Source organism: Dermacentor andersoni, chromosome 3, assembly GCF_023375885.2.
Source record: "Dermacentor andersoni chromosome 3, qqDerAnde1_hic_scaffold, whole genome shotgun sequence".
Classification (NCBI taxonomy): domain Eukaryota; kingdom Metazoa; phylum Arthropoda; class Arachnida; order Ixodida; family Ixodidae; genus Dermacentor; species Dermacentor andersoni.
In genome coordinates, this window is record NC_092816.1 from 197,354,763 (window position 1) to 197,376,199 (window position 21,437).

The window sequence follows — 21,437 nt, forward strand, 5'->3', positions numbered from 1 at the left end:
GCAAAGGGGAAAGTCAGCTAGGGATGATCAGGTAACAGCAGATTTGTTGAAGGATGGTGGGCAGATTGTTCTAGAAAAACTGGCCACCCTGTATACGCAATGCCTCATGACCTCGAGCGTACCGGAATCTTGAAAGAACGCCAACATAATCCTAACCCAGAAGAATGGGGACGCCAAAGACTTTAAAAATTATAGACCTATCAGCTTACTGTCCATTGCCTACAAAGTATTTACTAAGGTAATCGCTAATAGAATCAGGAACACCTTAGACTTTTGTCAACCAAAGGACCAGGCAGGATTTCGTAAAGGCTACCCAACAATAGACCATATTCACGCTGTCAATGAGGTGATAGACAAATGTGCGGAATATAAGCAACCCTTATATATCATTTTCATTGATTACGAGAAAGCGTTTGATTCAATCAAAACCTCAGCAGTCATGGAGGCATTACGGAGTCAGGCTATAGACGAGCCGTATGTTAAAATACTGGAAGATATGTATAGCGGCTCCACAGCCACCGTAGTCCACCACAAAGAGAGCAACAATATCGCAAAAAGCGTCAGGCAGGGAGATACGATCTCTCCAATGCTATTTACGGCGTGTTTACAGGAGGTATTCAGAGACCTGGATTGGGAAGAATTGGGGATAAGAGTTAAGGGAGAATGCCTTAGTAACTTGCGATTCACTGATGGTATTGCCTTGCTTAGTAACTCAGGGAACCAAATGCAATGCATGCTCACTGACCTGGAGAGCCAAAGCAGAAGTGTGGGTCTTAAAATTAATCTGCAGAAAACTAAAGTAATGTTTAACAGTCTCGGAAGAGAACAGCAGTTTACGATAGGTTACGAGGCACTTGAAGTGGTAAGGTAATACATCTACTTAGGGCAGGTAGTGACCGTGTATCCGGATCATGAGACTGAAATAATTAGACGAATAAAAATGGGCTTGGGCGCGTTTGGCAGGTTTTCTCAGATCATAAACAGCAGGTTGCCATTATCCCTCAAGACAAACGTGTATAACAGCTGTGTCTTACCAGTACTCACGTATGGGGCAGCAACCTGGAAGCTTACGAAAAGGGTTCTACTTAAATTGAGGACGACGCAACGAGCTATGGAAAGAAGATTGATGGGTGTAACGTTAAGGGATAAGAAAAGGGCAGATTGGGTGAGGGAACAAACGCGAGTTAATGAAATCTTAGTTGAAATCAAGAAAAGAAATTGGCAGGGGCACGACATGTATTGAGGAGGGAAGATAACCGATGGTTATTTAGTTTTACGGACTGGATTCCAAGGGAAGGAAAGCGTAGCAGGGGGCGGCAGAGAGTTACGTGGGCGGCTGAGATTTGGAAGTTTGCAGGGACGACATGGCCACAATTAGCACATGACCGGGGTAGCTGGAGAAGTATGTGAGAGCTTTTGCCCTGCAGTGGGCGTAACCAGGCTGATGATGATGATTATAATGATGATGATGATGATGATGATGATGATGACGCTAGATCGCACTCCTAAGGAACCACGTACCTCCAGGGCTTCAACCCGAATATATAAAAAGATACTGCTGTTTCCCGTCGCCATCCCTGATGCAGGAGTTGGAATGACTTCTGAGCAGTGGGCATGGTCAACAAACAAACTTGGTGTTTGTTTAATTAGGCTAAATCCAGCTCGTTATACCACATTCGAAATCGGTCCTGTCGACTCCGGACCGCATCAAAACATGAGAAAGATCATTTCTTCATGATGGGAGTAAAACGGTATAAAATTCAAGCAAAAAGTAGCCGCGACTAGTATTGAATGCCGTAACATCCCAAGTTGAAAATTGAAGCTTTAAGAGAAAGAAGAGAGATGAAGTTTTGTTTTCTTCTATATCATTTCAGTACCGAAGAGGCATACGTATGCTCGGCAACCATATAAAATAATACGGCCACTACACGGCCACAAATGTCAAGAAACATTAAAATTGAAATCAAGCATGTAGAGAAAGTGGCAGGTGAGGATCTTGCAAACATGGTGTGTCGCACCGGTTCTATCTTGGAGTAATCAATAGAAGCGACCGACATTGTAGTCTGCCATCGAGTGAAGTGAAAGAACAGATCATGCCCTAATATAGTTGTACAGCTCAAGTTTCGGTCGAAACGTGACGCATTGCTTGAGAAAACGTCGTTTGATAATGATGCATCTTAGCGCTCATGCAATATATCAGTTTATATTAGGGCCATGAAGAGGTTACAGTCAGTAGGAGTCCCAAAGAAAAAGGCTACTGCGTGGAAATGCATATGAACAAAGCACGGAAGAATGTACTCCCGTAAAGGTGAAAATTCAAGGGCAATCCAGATCCAGAAGGAAATGGATATTCAAATGATTGTCTAAACAAATTGCGTGGCTTACAATACAAGTTATTATTATGTCAAGGCATTGCAACCTGATGATATCGGTAAGTTGACTGGATCAAATAAGATTGAAAGAATAAAATGGTTTTACCTCAACGTCCGGTCTTTCAAAAATGAAGCACATCTGTTAAATCATCATTGAGGCAAGTTCCATTTCCCATATGACATCCCTATGTCGACAACGACCTAGGCGCAAGTGCGAGTCAATTTTTCGCAGTGTTGCAATATCACATAAGTCCAGCAATCAAAGCGAAAAAAGCCGGTTGCCATTTATCGATAAAGCGAGAGAAGTGCGTGAGCATTACATAGCACCTCTTTGAGGGCCCCGGCTCCACGACACCAGCAGTGTTCACCACGTTGCAGAGTGTTGTTGAGGAGCTCACTGGACACATGGTCTAACTCTTCGAGCAACAAAGTACAACTAATACCACCGTCAATTGGCATATATATATATATATATATATATATATATATATATATATATATATATATATATATATACACAATATGAAAAGGCGTTTAAGCTCCTTCTCAATTTTATCTCCTGTACAGAGCTGGAACGCGGATGTTTTCTATGCAGCCGGCACAGCAGGATGAGTTGGAATGGTTGGTGCGAAGCCTGTAGCGGCCCTGCCGCACATACGTTCTCACCGTTACCCTTTCCTGTATATGCTGTGACGGCGGCGGGGAAGCTGTTGGCAGTGATTGCATACTTACGCATGTGCGTAGCGAGATATACTCATCCTCCTCCTCGAGGAAGAATGAAGCTTGACAAGAAAGAAAGGAGTTTCTAGAGCTACAAGGGTTCTGCTATAGCCTTACAAGGTGTCTGTTGGCTTTATTTCAAAGCAATAAGCAAGGGTTGGCAGCTAGAAAATGTCTCTGAATAAACAACCAATGCTTATTGCACACTAGCAAGAACTTATAACATATATTAAGGAACAAAGATTTCAAGCCGCCTAGAGAAAGGAAAGTGCACTAAATTCGAACACGCAAATCAGGTAGAAAACGTCGCGCTCGCATCATTACCAGAAGAGAAGAGTAGTTTCAATGGCAGAAAAACATACTACAGACTTAGCAGTCGTGATAGAAATGCGCGTTGTAGACCTTGCGTATCATTCGTTGGCTACCTCTTGCCATTGCCATTTGAAGTGTCATTTCCACAAGAGAAAGCTGCATATGCGTTGCCCTTTACACGAGAAATAGCTGAGAGTAACCCCATGTTTGTGCGCAGCATGGAGCACCAAATTACTCCCGTGCGCGTGATCCTGGTGACAGGATCGAGTGGCTTCCTCGGCCAGCATGTGGTGAAGGAGCTGCAAGAAGAGAAGCCCGCTGCTATCCGAGAAATACGGCTGTTTGACAACCGGCCCTACGTGAAGAGGATCGGTAATACGCACCATTGTTTCGTAATCTAGCGAAGTGATAGTTTTAAAGTTTAGAACGCAATAGCCTTACCAATTACATATAGGGATCAACAGATGCCGAAATAATTTCTTAACAGGGATCAGTATCTCTCGAAAAAGTTATTTGAGAGCTCGTTTGCAATACGGTGTTCCTTCAGTTCCATATTTCTCATCTGGCTTCCAAATGGACGAGACACTTTTACGAAAGAGAACAACCGAGTTCAACGTACAATTTACGGAGTTGTTCCCGAATAAATGAAGTCCATTTTTAAATTTTTGAGCAGTTATACATAGTTTGATGATCATTATTTTGCGAGTAAAAAGAGTGGCTGTTTTCTTGTTTTTCCTAACAATAAAATTTGCGGAGCCCTTCTGTATGTTGGAGCACGCACCTGCTTGTAGTTATGTTGCCCGTCCTTTGGTATCTTGCTTGCATATGACGCGAAAAGAAGCAGCACTTCAATTTCTTAGTTATGCCTTTAAGTGCCTCACAAATTTCATGAAGCCTACGTAACCGCCAACAAGGGCTAGATAAGCTGGCCGTTATGATGAGTGCGTGTTTTCAGCGTTTGCAAGTCGTAGGAGCGGAAAGTTTCCAATAATTTTGCAATCATTTCCACCGAAACTAATACACAGTAAAAAGTTTTCAACTGATTAGAGTTTTAGTCGACACGTAGCGCATTCTGTTCGCCTCAGAAGTCCCAATTTATACGACGCACATAATTGCGCTTTGATTGAGAAGTGTAGTTACGAACTATCAGTTGGGGCCGTTCTTCTCCCAGTGTTTGTCAATCTTGGTTCAGGAGCTGCAAAACGTGACGTAAAAACCACATCCAACTTACGATCAAACAAATTGCCAAGAGCTTTCATGCGGAGCATTGCAGCGTTGATGTACCCTCATGAATAATACATTAAATGTAAAAAATGAACAATTACGTTGCTCCCTCGTGCGAAATTTGAGTACAGGTATATACGTGTTTATATTTCACGACATATTGGCTGGCGCGGACAATCTGTCTCGTGGGGCACGGCGCAAACTGAGCGAGTGTGACGTGAGAGCAGCTGCCGCAGATAGACCCCCCAGAGGACGAGCGTTACTTTGGCGCCTTCTCGTAGCCATCGTCGCCACACACATAAAGAGAGAGAGAGACAGAGAGTAGCTGGGAACAGGTAGTAACGCGGCAAAGCCTGTCTTACGCGGCACTACGCTTTTCTTCTCACGCTTTCGACATACCCTCCTCCTCCACTTTCCACCTCATGGTTCCACCCCACCCTTCTGCTCGCGCTCTCTTCATTATCGCCGTCTTTCATCTGCCGCTGCGTTCCGCGTTCGCTCTCATTCTTCGCAGCGCTCGTTCGTTCGGTTACGTCGACGCTCGCCGCAGGAACGGACGCCTAATGACAAATGCACTCTAGGGGAAAGCGCGTGCGGCGCGCCGGTAGCAGCAAAACCCATCTGACGATGAATGTCGACGTTAATGCGATCACCATTGAAGCAAGATAGCGACGCACCACATTGCCAAATTCTTAATTTGTGTGTAGACGACGTCAGCGATTTTCTGTTAGCACCATCTTCCCTTCTTGCCTCTTGTTCTGATTGTCTACCCGGTCACAACTCAGTGGCACCTAAAAAATTCTGGAGCGTTGCCCTAGCATGTTCTACACCTAGTGAGCGAGCGACGTTCGATGCAGGGAGGCGCCAGTGTGAAGGCTGTGCTAAGCCATCCTAGGTGGGTTAAACTGTGCACTTGCCAGCCCGAACATGAAGACCGAGTTCCAACCGCGCGTTCCTCTCTCCTGGCTCTGGGCAGAGGAAGTAGAAAAGTAACGGTCTTCACTTGCGAAATAGCCCGTGGCTGCGTCTGTGGTTTTCAAGCAGCTTTTGTAGCTGACCGCTCTTTTTGTAACGATGTAAATAACGTTCTTTGTTGCTGTCTTGCTCACTCTACAGGCTGCATATATGCTGGTAAGATTCCTAGTTCTTTTCCTCCACTGTGAATCATTGTTTGCCCTGTGCAAATATTTTAACACCCTCCCAACCCAGTTACTTTCTTTCATATTGCTCAGTAGTTCTTTATAATCAATTTTACTGTGAGCTTCCCTCCCTTCAAAACTGGTCCAGCCGTTATTCCCCTGCACAGCTTCATTTGTAGTCTTCCCGTGAGCGCCCATTGCGAGGCGTCGCACTGACTTTTGGTTCCCGTCGAGTCCTGATTGTGCCCTTGATTTAAAGCAAACAACCGCATTTCCAAAAGTAAGTCCTGGAACCATTACACCTTTCCACATACCTCGGGGGACCTCGTACCTATTGCATACCCATAGCGCTCTCTGATTCGTATGGCTGCCTTTCTCTTCCCCTTCACTGTTATTGTTTTTTCCTGTGTTTCCATATATCTATTGCCTTCCTTTATCCATATACCAAGATATTTATATTCTGTTACCCGAAGTATTTCCTGGCTCTGTATTGACACTGTCTGTTCAGTTTTTTTATATCATAACACCCTATATTCTAACGCTCAATTTCAGACCTTATTTATCGCCTTTCATTCCTCAGATATTAGCCAGAGGTTGCATATCACTTTGACTGTTAGTTAAATACACAATGTCGTCCGCATAAAACAAACCTCGAAGCTGCTGCTCTACGACTGTACCCGCCTGTTTGTATGAGAGATTAAACCCGATATTACTTCCCCGTAGTGCTCTTTCCATCCTCACCATGCACAACGTAAACAGCAGTGCGGATAAAGGGCTTCCTTGTCTCAGTCCCTTGTTACCAAGTTTCTCCTCGCTCCTCATCCCTTCCTATTTAGCACAAACAGTATTTTCTAGTAAATCTCTCTCCAAAGCTGTACACAATCGTCGCCCAAGCCTTCCCATTACAGTATATGCCAAATATAACGGTCTGCTTTCCACTTTCGATATTTCAATACACTAAGTAAGAACAAATAAGTTATCATCCAGACGCCTGCCTATTCTGAAGCCATTATGAAGTTCTCCCAAAATGTCAGTATTCGCAGTCCATGGTTGTAGCTTTAATTTAATTCCCTGCATTGCTAACCTGTATATTACCGATGTAATGGTCAACAGTCTATACGAGTGAACTCTATTTCTCCCCTTTACCTTTATATATTAAGTTTATTTTACTTTGTCGCCAACTGTCTGGTATTCATCTAACTTTTAAACCTTCTTCCACTGTTTTCAACAGAGCTTCCTTGATTTCTAGTCCGAGTTCATTAATCACCGTAATGGAAACCTTGTGTAGCCCTGTGGCTGTGCGCTTAGGAATTTTCTCTTCGGCTTTCTTTCAGTTGAAATTTGTCAGCACCCGCTCCTTTTCAACGCGGTTCTCTTTCATGTTCTATTCGTCCTCAAATACAACCTCGTCATTGCCTTGGAACTATTCGGCTGTTATATTTACAATATAACATTGGTAATACTAGGTCCCCTTCCAATTTGTTTCCATATTCCTCTAGGATATATTGTTTGTGCCAGACTTCCTGCCTAACAAGTTTATATGGTTCCAAAATATTCTAGGTGCGGCCTTTTCCTCACGTATTTCTGACAACGAACGTTCAATTTCACCTTCCCTCTGTGTTTAAACCAGCACATTAAACAGAGATTTTTTTTCTCCCGCTATATTTCCCATTTACTGGCCACTTCATCCTGTAGCAACTGCGCCTTCTTTGCCTGCCTGTGCTCTAAGGATGCTTTCCGTAGTTTCGGGATCGCTTCTTGAAATTCCCTGTTCCACCACCTTTTCGGTTTCTTTTTTCCTCTCCAACGAACATTGTGTTTCTTTTTCCGTATTTCTCTCGTTATTACACTTAGAAGCTCACTATATTCCTACTCTTCGCTTGGTCTTTTTCCAAGTTTTTCCTCGATTCTTGTGACTACATTTGTTATTATGCGTTGCATATTGCAATCACTCAGTTCAGCCCTTGGGCGCGGCCGGGCAGCCACCATTGGGGGTATGAGCCATCATAGTGGCTCATACCCCTACACTAGAGTTTTATGCGTTCCATATTGCAATCACTCAGTTCAGCCCTTGGGCGCGGCCGGGCAGCCACCATTGACCTTTAGCGCAACCACGTGACGTGACGTCACGACAGCCGGAGGAAAAGCTGGGCTCCAACTCGCGCGGTCGCGCGCGGCCGCGGCCACCACCTGACTCCCGCTCCTCCCGCTAGGCGCGCTGCGCCGGCGCGTGACGTCACGGACCGCGCAATATGCAACGCATTCTTGGCTTAACCAAGCTAAGCCTGGCCATTTTTTGTTCAGCGTTCAAATTTGTACTGGCAATTTGACGCTCCTTTCTCCCTTTTCCAACTGCATATTTCATTTTCTAAATGATGCATTTATGGTCACTGACTACGCTGCTATACCCTTCCTTGTCGATGACAATTTCTCTTCAGCTTATCATGAGTTAATTTCATTTATTTTATTTATTTTCTCTCAGGGCCGAGGCGTCACAGAGAAGGATGGGTGGTATAAAAAAATACACATTTTAGCAGCATAGTAGGATTACAACAAGTTGTTAACAAGGGCTTTTTTGAATTCGTTGGCATTGACAATTTACCAACGGAAGCGGGAAGTTGGTTCCAGTCGCCCCTTTTTCTGCGAATGAAGAAATTGAAATGAAGGTTAGTGCGACAAAATTCCACCCCTGCGGTATTCCGGGTGTCACAGGACAAGGAGCAGATCTGTTGTCCTTAACTGTTACGAACTGCATGAGACCAAACAAGAAGCACTCTATCCATTTTATCGCGTTAAGGTCTAAATCAAGCGCGCGTGGTTTAAATTAAGCTAAATTGAGTTCCTTCCGTCGTTAGATTATAATGAATAGTTGATTGCTGTTTTCCCACTTCCCACGTTGTCTGCCCGTCACAATTATGTCCTGTATCGAGGTTAACGAGATTATTTTGCGCACAAGGATATAGCATTGACTTCCGGTTGTTGTCGATATCGCCATCTTGATACTGTATGTGGGCTTTCATGTCACCTAATAGGATAATTTCTACATAATTCCCGAAGCCCTGAACGTCAGCATTTAGAATTTCACTAACTCTTTATTCTTCGCTCTGCAATTATTTCCAGTCCGAAAATACGTTACGCCCACCCGTTTTCTTCCCACTCATTGTACATGATAACCAAAGATGCTCTTGACATTTGAATTTACTCTTTCCATTTGGCTTCCAGATGGATCAGAATTTCCGACTTCCCCTCCCTTTCTTTCCAATTCATTTCTGATTTTCCCTTCCCAAACATAATTCTCAATCACAGGCGGCTCTTCCGAGTCTCTAAGGTGCGTTTCTGCAACCGCATGCGCCCCTATTTGTTCTCTATTTAACTGCTCCTCAATCTCTGCCCACTGTTTCTTTCTTCTGCCACGCTGAATGTTTATATAGCCTATTGCATGACGAGCTCTCGTTCTTCCTTTCCTCCTTTTTCTGTTATTGACGGTGATGCTACTCTGATGTTCCCATAGGGGGCTTTCTTCTTCACTACCTATATTTGCCTCCTGAGCCCCCGTGGGTCCCCCGAAAAATCAACCGCACGACCATCAAGTCACCAGCCCACTTCTCGTCCAAGGCTGTGATTCTAGTAGATCCCGTCTCGCTGAAAACCACCACACCTTCTCACTTACCGGTTTACTTATACAACCTCGAAACCTTCCTCTAGGCCCATTATTCATATTTGTTTTTGTTTGAGACATTACCTGCAGTGCCTTTATTGGCATTATTGCGGGGGGCACAATAATTCATAAAATGTGTCCGCAGTCTTCTCGCCATCCAAATCTGGTGGTAACAAATTCCATTCGGAAATCGCTTTTGGGAAAAAAGCAATTCTTAAAAAGCTTGGTCCTGTAGGTGTGTGGTAGAAAATTAAATTTGTGATCCGAATGGGAGTACTGATAATGCGATGATTGTACATATTCCGAAGAATCCACCATTTGCTTGTTATACATTGATTAAAATAATTTCAGTCTAAGGTATAGCCTCATTACCAGACACTACGGCTCTTTGTACGTTACTGTCAGGCACAGGCACCTCCGGCACCGTGCGCACCATGATCTGCACCTAATGGGGCAGCTTGCGCAAGCCGTCTACCCGCTTCGCCAAGCACTGGGCTAGTCCTGTTCCTTCCCTGCTTAGGATGTCATTTAGCCCACCTGTTATTACGACAAGGTTGCGACCGTGGGCATTATCCGCAAGCTTTGCTTTTGCTCGCTTCGTGACAGCGCCCAATGCCTGCACAGGAAGTGTACCTACCGCCACTCTTTTACCGCCTTTCACATTCTCCACAATTTCTTCTGATTAGCTACCCAAGTTTGAGTCACCGGCAATAATGACCGTTTCATTCTCTCCTGTGGCCGAAGCCTCCCCTTGGAACATAAACGGAAGATTATGTTCCTTTTCCACGTGATTCGCACTTGACCAGGGGCATTGACCCCTGCGTTCATGCTTTTCCTTTGTGGCCGCCTCAAGGTAGGTGAAGCCCTTTCCAGCTACCCCCTCACCACGTTGCACGCATTCCACATGCTTTGCTGACACTCCTTACCCTGTCACGCCTAGAAACTGCGTTCGATTGTCACGATTATTCTGGTTGACGGTGGCGCCCTGTTCAGCTTTTCCTCGGCTGCTTGAAGTCATTTTTCCACTGCTTTCCATGTATCACACTCCATATTTAGCTCTTGTTCGAGCTCTTCGACCTCTTTGTCAAACTCACCCTGGAAAGCCCACATTTTCTTCAGCCTAGCATTTACATCACAGTGAATGACGATTGACTCGATTTCCTTTCCATTCTTATCTTTCCCCTCATCTGCCATGAGTGACCCCCCACCCACTGCAAGCTTTACCATCTTTCTTGTCATATGTTGCACTTGGCTTTCTCTAAGGCAAACATCTAAGCTTTCAGAGCACGTGCCTTCTAGCAGAGGCCGATACGTAGGGCATCTAAATCCTTAAAAGGCCGCAAAGTAATTATCACCGATGTTCTACAAGCGATAAATGTTGCGCAGACTTAAGGCATCACGCGTGGTCGCACGTGTCCGAACAAGCAGCGACGCTCTCACTGTCCTATTAAAGCAATGTTCCTTATACGAATGCGCACAAGTACTAAAACCACTAATATCTAATAGTCTTGCCACTTCCCAACTTCTGTTTAAAGGTTATATATACTTAACGTCCCACATGGTTGCGCGCGTTGGAACACGTTGCACAACAGGACGCTCTGACTATCCTGCAATGCAAATATACACGAAACACACCTGCGCGCACGAAAAAAGAAAAGAAAAACTAGCCAATTAGAATTTAATGTCTAAAAATCAGCAAATAAAAAACAGAAGCACACTCGAGGCATGAAGAAAAAGCTTGTTTGCGTCACCGCCACGAAGCCCTGGCAAAACATGTCCGCCCACCACAAATATCACCGCAAAGATGCGTGGAGGTGAAAGCCATCTCGTGGCGTTCCATGAAACCTAGCGGCGCGCGCTTCAAGCGCCATACGAGCGCCCGGAAAGCTGTGAGAAGAAACACAGAAAGCTGCGCTTTAAAAAATGACGCGACTGCTGTCTGTGTAACTTCTTCTGCTGTGATGACTTCCCTTCAACGAAAGGGATGAAAGATCTATCTCGAATGACGTGCGGACAGTGTTAGAGTAGAGTCTTAATACCCGTCGTGATGCATTAGTGGCTTTGGCGTTGCGCTGCTCGGCACAAGGTCGCAAGTTCGATCCAGACAGCGGCGGCCGAATCTTTATGGAGAAGGCATACAAAAGCGCTCCTGTAGCGTGAATTGGTGAACATTAAAGAACCGCCGGTGGTCAAAGTGAATCAAGACTGCCCCCGTACAGCGTGCAATATAACCAGATTGTTATTTTGGCACCGTGCACAGCGCAAGAAATCAAATCCACGAACACCATGCATTGCACTTATTGTGTTTTTGCACTTTGCTTTATGCGCAAAACTGCCGTCCAACTGTCCAACGCCGTGCCTCATTGCAATCACTTGAGAATGAGGCAACCAAGAGGCTCTGGTGTTTCCCCAATAGACGTAATAAAAGACGACATTGAATGAGCGGCTTTATACATAAGCGTGCATTCCAAATTAGGCGTCAAACGCATTCCACACTTCCCACTGCTTTGTACTATGGGACAATCGAGTATGTTTATGCCCGCGAATAAATGGAACACGTTTATCAGCAATCGCCCAGTAGGTTTAGCAATGTGCGCGCTTTTGCCTGCGGGTATATTGGCTTCTGCAGCGGCCTGATTGTATGTTCTACAAGGAGTACGAATGCAGTAAATAAACGTGTTCCACTGCGTGCCTGCCCCTTCCCACTCGCAGGTTTGAGATACAAATTACATCGTGCTGTTGCTCCTTTCACTTCATGCAGGTCGTCAGGTCTCCGAGCCTATAGCGATGAAAGAACACGTGGGAGACATTTGCGACGCCGCTGCTCTAGGTGCAGCGCTGAACGGAGCCGACGCGGTCATTCACTGCGCGTCCATCGTTGACCCGAGATTCTTCGCCGACTCTGAAGCTATGGAACGAGTCAACGTCCGGGGTAAATCATAGTCGTCCATTTTTTATCTTTCTTTAGTTGCTAAATATCATCTCGCTTATATAAATTCCTGCATGCAAAAAAAAAAAAGACTAGTCACGTCTTGGTGTGCTTCGTTTAGTGACGCCTAAACGCGTACGTGACGTCTATGTTTGCAATCGTGGTGCTGCAACGTCGTTACCTAGCATAGACGTCATTTGGCACGTTAAGTGCGTCAGCTCATGCGCGCTCAGTGGATATAGCGCATTCTAGGTTGACTTATTGACCGAAAGGGACATCCGGTGCTCTATAAGGGAGCGTGCTCTGCACGCTCCAGACTGGGAGATGACGTGCGGGAGCTCGCCACTGCTACGGCTTCCAGCAAGGTGTCGTGTTTCCGCCCTCCTTGCCCTTTGGTCCGTTCCAAGTGCAGTTGGTGCGTTGCATTGTTCGGTTTCGCATTTGTACTCTTGTTTCGCGCGAAACGGCGAAATGGCTGCGCGATCCCTGCTCGTCAGACGTACTGATGCGTACTGTAGTGCCATACCACGTGCCTATCATCGAGGCGACGGGAGCTGCCCTACTTCGTGCCTATAATCGAGGCGACGAGACATCCCACTTCTCCGCGACGAATCAAGAATTGGACACGGGAGGACACTTCAAGAAGCACCCAGCCATCTCAGCGACGAATCATGAATTCGGCGCGGGTGGCGTCATCACCCGCCCCGACGGGTTCCTGCCGACGAGAAGTTGTCAAACTGGTTCCTGCCGACGAGGAGTCACCAAAGGGATTTAAGGGAGAACCGGCCCATTGTGAAGAGAGAGATTTGCCTCAAGCCGCCCAGTCGGTCTGATGCTCTCTTACAGCTACATGTACGCTATCATCCACTATCATTAAATATTGTATAAAGCTTTTCGGTTCTTCTTCCTCTGCGAAAAATTCCGTCTCTCGTCCTCCACCCCGAAGTTACAACAGGGGTGGCATCGGTGGGATTCGAAGCCAGATAATGCCCACTACACCGCTCCACGGCAGCCACGATGTCGACCGGCCTCAGCTACTATGGAGGAGTGAGTGCCCGACGTTTGCCTTTTGCATCGGCAGACCCCTGTCGCACATGTAAATGCTAAGGACACTTGCTCGAGTATTCTCAAAGGTTGTAGTGGTTTCGTCTTAGTTCGCCTCAGGCCTTGCATAGATTTCCGGCTTCGGAAGCAAAGATAATTTAGAAGTAAAACCGGTGACGAGCCGTCAGATCGCGATGGAGAAGCTGAGGATACAGTGCCTTCCTGATGTTTGTCAGGAGATGGGCATTTCGGTTGCCGCAGCAAGGCGAAAGATAGCCGTCCTGGACGTTGTGAGAGCAGAATAGCTAATTGAGGAGGAAGTTGAAGAGGTTTGGGGAGAAATTCTTGAGAGAAGAAGCGAGAAAGAAATGCGATAAGAGGAGCAGAAAAGGCGTGAAGAGACAGAGGAGCAGAAAAGGCGCGTGGACGCGGAGGAGCCGAAAAGGCTCGAGGAGGCTGAGGAGAGAAAGGCTCGAGGAGGCAGAGGATAGAAAAAGGAGCGAAGAGCGAGATCGTGCTCTTAAAATGAGAGAACTGGAAATAGAGCGAATTCGAATTAGCTCGGCGCGATCAAGTCGCCTTCTGGTGGAGACGATACGCCTAAACTGAGAATACAGGACGTTATCCTACCGTACAGGATAGGCGGTGATATCGCCATTTTTCGCATGAATTTCGAACGTACGTGTGGAAAGATAGAACTGGACGAAAACCTTTGGTCTCAAAAACTTATTTCAGTTGTCCCAGGAAAGGCCGCCGAAGTTCTGGCACGCTCGTCTAATGAAAACTATGAAAACTACGGAAAGGTAAAAGCCGCGCTTCTTTCCAAATACCGCATCTCTGCCCAGGCATTTCGACAGCGGTTTAGACACGCAAAAAGGGGCAGCGAGTCGCACACTGAGTTCGCGTACGAGTTGAAGTCTAACCTAAAAGAGTGGCTCAAAAGTGCAGAAGTGTATGGCAACCACGACAAGGTGCTTGAATGCATAGCACTGGAGCAGTTTCACAGAGTTCTTCCAGAAGAAGTTAGACTTTGGCTGCAGGAAAGGCTCCCAGAGGTAGACCTAGAAAAGGCGGCGTAGCTCGCGGAGGAATATTAGACGCGCCGTAACTTCAAAGAAAAACCTATTCAGCAAGATAGTCTAGAAAAATAGACTATTCTGAAAAGCGGTTTTCACTCGCAACCCAATTTTGCCGAACAAGAAATCATCTACGAACGACGAGTTCAGCAAAGGAGTATCGATTAAGGCTGAGGTGGCGAGGGAAGGGCTAGCAGAGACAGCCCAGTCGGTTTGGGCGGCTAAAGCTAGGGCAGACGCAGAGCGCGTTCGAGGCCCGGAGATCAATTATCTGCTTCCATTGCAACAAGGAAGTCCATATGTCCTCAAATTGCAAAGAGCAAATCGCTTTCGTCAGCATTAGCCAGTCAGACGACAATCTGAGGCTGGCCGAGCCATATATGCAGGATGTCGTGGGAAACGGGAAAGTGTGCAGGACACTTCGCGATTCCGCGGCCACTATGGATGTTACTCATCCTTCCTATGTTTCTCCAGGGGACTATACAGGGGAATGCGCCTGTATCAGATACGTCGCAGAAAAGCAGAGCGCGTGCTTGCCATTTGCAAAGGTAACCCTCGAGGGCGCATTTGGAAGGTTGCAAATGGACGCAGCCATGAGTCCGTTTACCCGAAAACTTGGCATATCTTTTTTCGAACAAATCGGAACAGCTTTTAGAAAAGGAGGGTTGGTCTTTTTCTACTAGTCTCGCTTGCATCGAATTAGTGCGACGGCGGTCAAGCGCCCTCTCAATGAAACGTGAAAGCTCATCTTCAAACGAGGAAACTGACAATGTAACGTCCTCACAGCGGCAGCCTAGGCCGGGAGATACGGTTGATGAAAGGCGGACGACTCAGACTTGTGACGTATCAATTACTGAATCAGTGACAGTGGGTGGGAATCCTTTCGAGACTCGGAAAAAGGGGGCGCCCAGGGCTGAAGTGGAAGACTGCATAGTCCCGCATCTTTTTCCAGGGGAGCAGCTTAGTATAGAGTTGAATTAGAGGCGCTTATCGCGGCGCAGAAAAGTGACGCTTCGCTAACTGTGCTGCAGGCTAATGTGAATGAAGAATTGGCCTGAAATAACATCTCGTTCTACACTAGGTCAGGTCTCAAGCACCGAAAATATCAGGATTCCAAGGGTTGGGCATACAACCAACTACACGCACCAGAAAAGTAACGGCCACACATTTTAGAGTTAGCACATGGGAATGCTTGGGCGGGTCACTCGGTATCAAGAAGACAAAGGCTAGGCTAGCGCAAGATTTCTATCGGCCAGGATACTGGAAAGAGGTTGAACCACTTGTTAGGTCATGCGACGCATGTCAGCGAGTTGATAAATCCAACGAAAAGTGGAAGGCCCCAGTGAAATTGGTGCCTATTATCACAGAACCATTTAGGAACCTGCATACGAATGCTGATGGACTTAGCAGAACCTTTTAGGCTGCAGACTATGCTTATCCAAAAGCTTATTCTAGAAGGTAAAAGCTTTAATGCTACGTTTTCATGTATACACTTGTCTGTTCAGTTATTTTAGCATATTGAAGTTGACTGATAATCACTTACGCTCACAATCGTGTGAAGGGTGTTGTAATGTTAGTGTCACGGATTAAAGTAAGCCTCCGGATCGCTCGAGAGTCTACCGCAGCCACTCAAATGGGTTATCATTGCAAACCAAGTGACCGAATTTCGCTCGGAGTGAGACGGCAAAATATAAACTTTCTTCGACCGTCTAAGCTGTGTCTGGCCTGCCCGAATCACTGTTAGGAATTGCTTTGCAATCTATTCTTTAGCTGTTTATTCTCTTTGAATGTGTCTTCTTTGAGAGCACTATTTGTAGAGTTCTGTATCCCTGGCTCTTTATCGGGTGCGTGTTTCGTGTTTGGTACAATAAACGTAATGGTGCTGCTGAGAGCAGAGAGGGGGTTAGAGCGCTTGTTTTCATAGAGTTTGGCCTGGCGTTGTGGAGAGCATTGGGAGGGTGCTCCTTTCGCCGAAGTGGTTGGGGTTGATTTTCGATCTCTCCGTGAGCTTTCTCAGATCCAGCATAGGAAAGGCCAGCGGATGAAAGGGCGGAAAAGTCATTTCCTTTAACCCATCAAGGACGTCACTCAACCAGCACAACGCATACGTTGAGCCGCGTCGAACAGCTTGACTTTTGGGTGTATTATCTGATGGCGGGGGTGCTGTAGTGCCATATCACGTGCCTATCATCGAGGCGACGGAAGTTGCCATACTATGGTGCCTATCCTCGAGGCGACGAGAGCTCCCACTTCTCTGCGACGAATCAAATATTGTATTAAGTTTTTCGTTTCTTCTTCGTCTACAGAAAGAGTCCGTCTTTCGTCCTCCACCCCGAAGACACAACAGTACCGAAACAGTCGTTGTTCGGTGACTACTTCGTTCGTCGTAATTCTGAATGCTTCGAATCATAGGGCTATCCGTGCTCCTGCTATCTGCAATAAATTGGATTACACATACATAGCTTCGAGAAAGTTTACTGAGGCGCAACTCCAATTATGAGAGCAATGCTTTGAAATCTGTGACGTTACTCTCACGTAGTGGCCTCTGTGTTTCGGTGCATAAGTAAAGAAATTGTAATTTGAGCATTTTCATATCTTTCAACCACGCTGTTACCAAACACTAATTAAAATAGCGCCTTAGAAAAACAGTTTATCAGCCTAAAGTGATCACCTGTTTCTCTGTTTTTTTCGTTAAGGGAATGCTATTGTCACAGTGTAGAGGGGTGATTTTTCTTTAGCTACACCATATCCTTTAAACTTGCGAGTGGCAGATAAGACAATTTTAACACTTGAGCTAAATTATTCAATGTGGCAGCCGTTACTGCTACGAGAAACCAAAATGCCTAAATAAATAATGGACATATTTCAAACAATCGACATTTTAATTCCTCACTTTCCAATACGAATTCTAGATAGTGAGTTTGCAAGGCATATCGACTTGGAACATCTTGAGAACGACAACCGTTTCAAAATATGCGCTTTCAAACTTGCAATAAAATGCACAATTGTTCCCCATACTTTTCTATGAAAACACTGGTTTCTGCATTTATGCGCAAGACTAAGTGAAGAAGCAATGCGTTTCGTCGTACACAATGAAAGTTAATACCGTGAAAGTGCTGTATTCCTGAGAATTCGTTTCACATCGATACGCCATCCAAGCTCGCCGATTATAATTACTAGATTGAAATATGCGCCGTGAAATCAACAATTTAACAGATTATAATGTGTTCATAATAACTTCAGTTCCTAATGCGAATACTCGAATGAAACAGCTTGGCTTCAACTTCTGCCATGATGCGAGGTCGAACAGGTCTGCTCTCTTTTGGTGTTGTACCGCAGACGGGCACATTTGCATGACTCGAGAGATAGTCCCTGAACACATGTGACTGAACTTTCCGACAGTTTCAATTCACTGCATGTGTTTCACAAAAGGTACTGTGCTGACCGTGGCACAGTAACTGTCACTCTGTCCGTTTGTATCTCTTTCCATCCATGTACCCCTTCCCCTAGGGCCGCGTAGCAAACGGGACGTGCGTGTGGTTAAACTCCCTGACTTTCCTTTATTCTATTTCCATCTCTCTCTCTGACCGGTTCTAGAAACATTGCAAGGTGCAGCGGCGATGTATGCAACACACATTGTTACGACGAGGTGGTAATGTCGTGCATCTTCTTGGCAGAGAAGTAAATATATATCTGATTTTAATTTGTATCTGTAGCAAAGAGCTGCCAAATGTAAGGGGAGAACTCTCAAGAACAGTCGATGTATTTACAAAGTGGAGATTAGTAACTTATTCACATACACTGCGAGGTTCTGAATAAGAGACAGGTTATTTTAAGTAGCTGGCTTACTTTCAGTGGATAGATTTGATTACTCACTCCAGGGACAAGTATACTTTTGTGAGCTCTAGCGGCAAGTAGTAAAGGTCTGTGCATAAATTTTACAATAGGGTCACAGATTTGCGTGCGAGTGCAAGGTATAAGAAGGAGTACATCATCCATTGAAATACATCATACGTCATCAAAGCATCCACCTACAAATGCAGGTTAAAACATCGGAGGATGGTGTAACTGCAGCCCTGCCACTACCATATGTACCTCTTCTTTTCGAGGGCATCATCTGAAACAGTGAAAAAATAAACATTCGTGGCAATACAAAATGCTGTGCACTACACTTCTGTAATTCGGCTTTGTAAAACTGCGCGTTCAGGAAAGCAGCAATGTTCTGTGATTTCGATGTCATCGAATACACGCTACGTCATAAAACAGTGTCTTAGCATTGCATTCCGCGGAAGAATAAACGGCAAGTTGGTCCTGGTACTGTTTACCTTCTTGCTTAAGAAGGGTCATAGTAAACAGTAAACAAATGAAATGAGGCACTTAATACCTATTCACAAGTTCCTAAGCATCTGGAAGTAAAATTGCTCAATGCTACTGCATCAACTACATCTTCGGTGACACCGCTGATGTGTGTAATTCTCCTTTTTCTTTCCTTTTTGGTGTGCCGCGATCGACCAATGCAGGCACCTCAAACCTGGTGGAATCGTGCGTCGCTCAAGGCGTTCCGTACATCCTATACGTAAGTTCTGTGGGCGCGACGCCACTGGTGAGGAGAAGCCGGCTGTCTTTACCTTTCCCCGAATACGTCGGAGCTTACGGAGAGACCAAGGCACGCGCAGAGGACATCGTGGTCAGGTCCAACGGACGACTTCTCTCTCACGGTGCGTGATTCGAAGCAAATTTTGAATGAACATAGTGCAGCTTTGGCGTGTTGGCGCTACTGAGAATGCTAGCGGTCGCTCCGTAAGAGCAACTTGATTACCGAAGCGGTTTGCTCGAATTTCACGGTTAGTTGTAAAGAACCAAATACTATAGGAAGTAAAACTCTCGATGATAGCATTAAATTTGGAATTATGAGTGTAATTCTTTAAAATGATATATTCGGCAACACTGGACTAGGCTGCTGTGATTTCAATGCATTCTTTTATTACGTGAGTGTTCACCAATGCGCAATTTTGCATTTAAAGTCATATCACTGTTTTTAGATAAGCAAAAGTCAAGTCATGGAGGTTTTATGTTCCTTCTTTTTAGGTATAATCCCAAGCGTTGGTCTATGGGGGGCATGGCTATTAGTATTACTGAAGGCAAATGCACGACATCCGTTGTCAGTGCGCAAAGGGCGCTCTTATAAACGTTGCCATAATTTGTGTACAGCATTGATGTGCGTAGCACTGCATGAACTTTGTAATGTCTGGGTGGTCGCTTCTATAGTAGCTTTGACACGTGTTTTCAGCCTGAACAAGCATTCTTAAGCTGCAAGAATGGCGAAACCACTTACTGGCACTGTCGGCAAAAGCATCACTGCGCCTATTTCACAGCCGAAAAATGCACGCACCGTTACTTCTTGTGAATAGCGCTGCCTGTAATTGTTGTCGGAAGTGGAAAGCACTTTGAGGCATGAAGACGACGACGCGCCCTAAAATAAAACTTAAATATGAAATGGTGTCAGCAATAACTATACTAGGGGTTTGGCAAAAGACTAGAAATCCCCGTGATAGAACTTCCGAGAATTTACATTTAAAGAGGCCCAGCTATACGATTACTTTAAAAGTGAGAATTCACACTAGTGAGCGCGATACCATTGGAGGAATGTACTTCGAAATCATTGTTTCAACAAGAACCCAATAAAAAGTGAGGTATAGCGAGCCTAATGTTTTCATTCTCCTTTCCGTCTGAATGGAATATTTCCTCCCGAACTGGCAGGGGCCGATAGCATTTCCCGCTTATTACTATTTCCTACGTGTTATGTTTTTTTCACTGTGCATTTACGGTGAGCCTCCGTTGAAGGTTGGCGTCTCACAAGAAAATGGAGAGGAACCTCCCTGAACGGGAGCTGTCCGAGATTTACGTACAGCAGTATATGGCGGTCGGCAGGGTGCGGAATCTCTTATGCATCGTAGTTATGTGCGTGGCCGTTATGCTGATGTAGCATGCGTCATTTGTTTATGATTATTAGGGGAGAGATGCACATATTCACATTGCCCCATTGCCCACATCGCGCCAACCGCCATGTAATGCTGCGCATATCCTCGTGCACAGCTTCTCTTCAAGGAGGCTCCGCTTAATATCTTTGCACGATGCCCGGCATGGCAAAACCAACGCGTTAATGCCGTCACAGGCAGCGGTTGCGCTGTGCGTGCATGCGTAGTTAGAGCAGGAATGGCGCATCGGGTCGTTTTGGGTCCCCTTTAGTCACCTTCTACCCTCAGTGGACGGTTGTTTACGAGGGCCTCCCCTACGGATTGCCACGCATGGTGCATGAGAAACGGCGAGAGTGCACGGGCTCGTAGATTGTTTTGCTCCGGCGCGCTGATCGTTAGCGATAAGCACGCTCCACCACTGCGCTCAGGATGGTAGCTATTGACCGCGCACACAATAGGCTTCAAACTTCTCATTACCACCTGGTGTTGACAAGCGGGTTTCCTTGCTTCACGTGGAATTTATCGACTAACTAACCATATAATGCTGCGCAGTGAAAATGTTCGAGAGTCACAAACGAAGGCTGCCAGGGCTGGTTGGAAGCGTAAACTGCCACTTCCCCTTTTGTAAGAGACTAAGGATATACATGCATGGGTGAGCTCTTGTGATCATCAGAGAGTAGTTCGCAACCATCGACGATCATCCAATGACTGCGCTCATGGGCCATCGCGCCGATCCATGAAGTCAGAGGCTGTAAATAAGAAGATAGATCTCGAAAGCCACAGGAAAGGGCGAGTAATCTCTTAGGCGAGATTGTGAGCTGCCAGCTGTCTGCAGCGCTATAATATTTTCCTGGAGCGTTCATTGCATCTACAGGTCGGGAATCTTCTTTTGCCACTTCCAAAGAAATGTTGCAGTACTGAACTAAAGGCCGCTAGTTTGGCCACTTGTGAACAGAAGTGAGCTACATATACGTATACCATATAC

At 45.7% G+C, this 21,437-nt stretch overlaps 1 protein-coding gene across 2 annotated transcripts in view; it reads left to right on the forward strand.

The window, feature by feature from the left end:
- The window catches only part of LOC126524377 (3 beta-hydroxysteroid dehydrogenase type 7-like), a 100,267-nt gene that overhangs the window by 49,340 nt on the left and 29,490 nt on the right, over positions 1 to 21,437 (forward strand). Inside the window, exons 2-4 of one of the 2 annotated variants that reach the window (XM_050172709.3) lie at positions 3,622 to 3,776; positions 12,187 to 12,357; positions 18,995 to 19,192. In XM_050172709.3, the coding sequence (XP_050028666.2) occupies positions 3,623 to 3,776; positions 12,187 to 12,357; positions 18,995 to 19,192 (523 nt within the window). In that variant the 5' untranslated portion in view covers position 3,622. The remainder of the gene's footprint in view (positions 1 to 3,621; positions 3,777 to 12,186; positions 12,358 to 18,994; positions 19,193 to 21,437) is intronic. The other variant, XM_055067278.2, reaches the window with a different exon arrangement.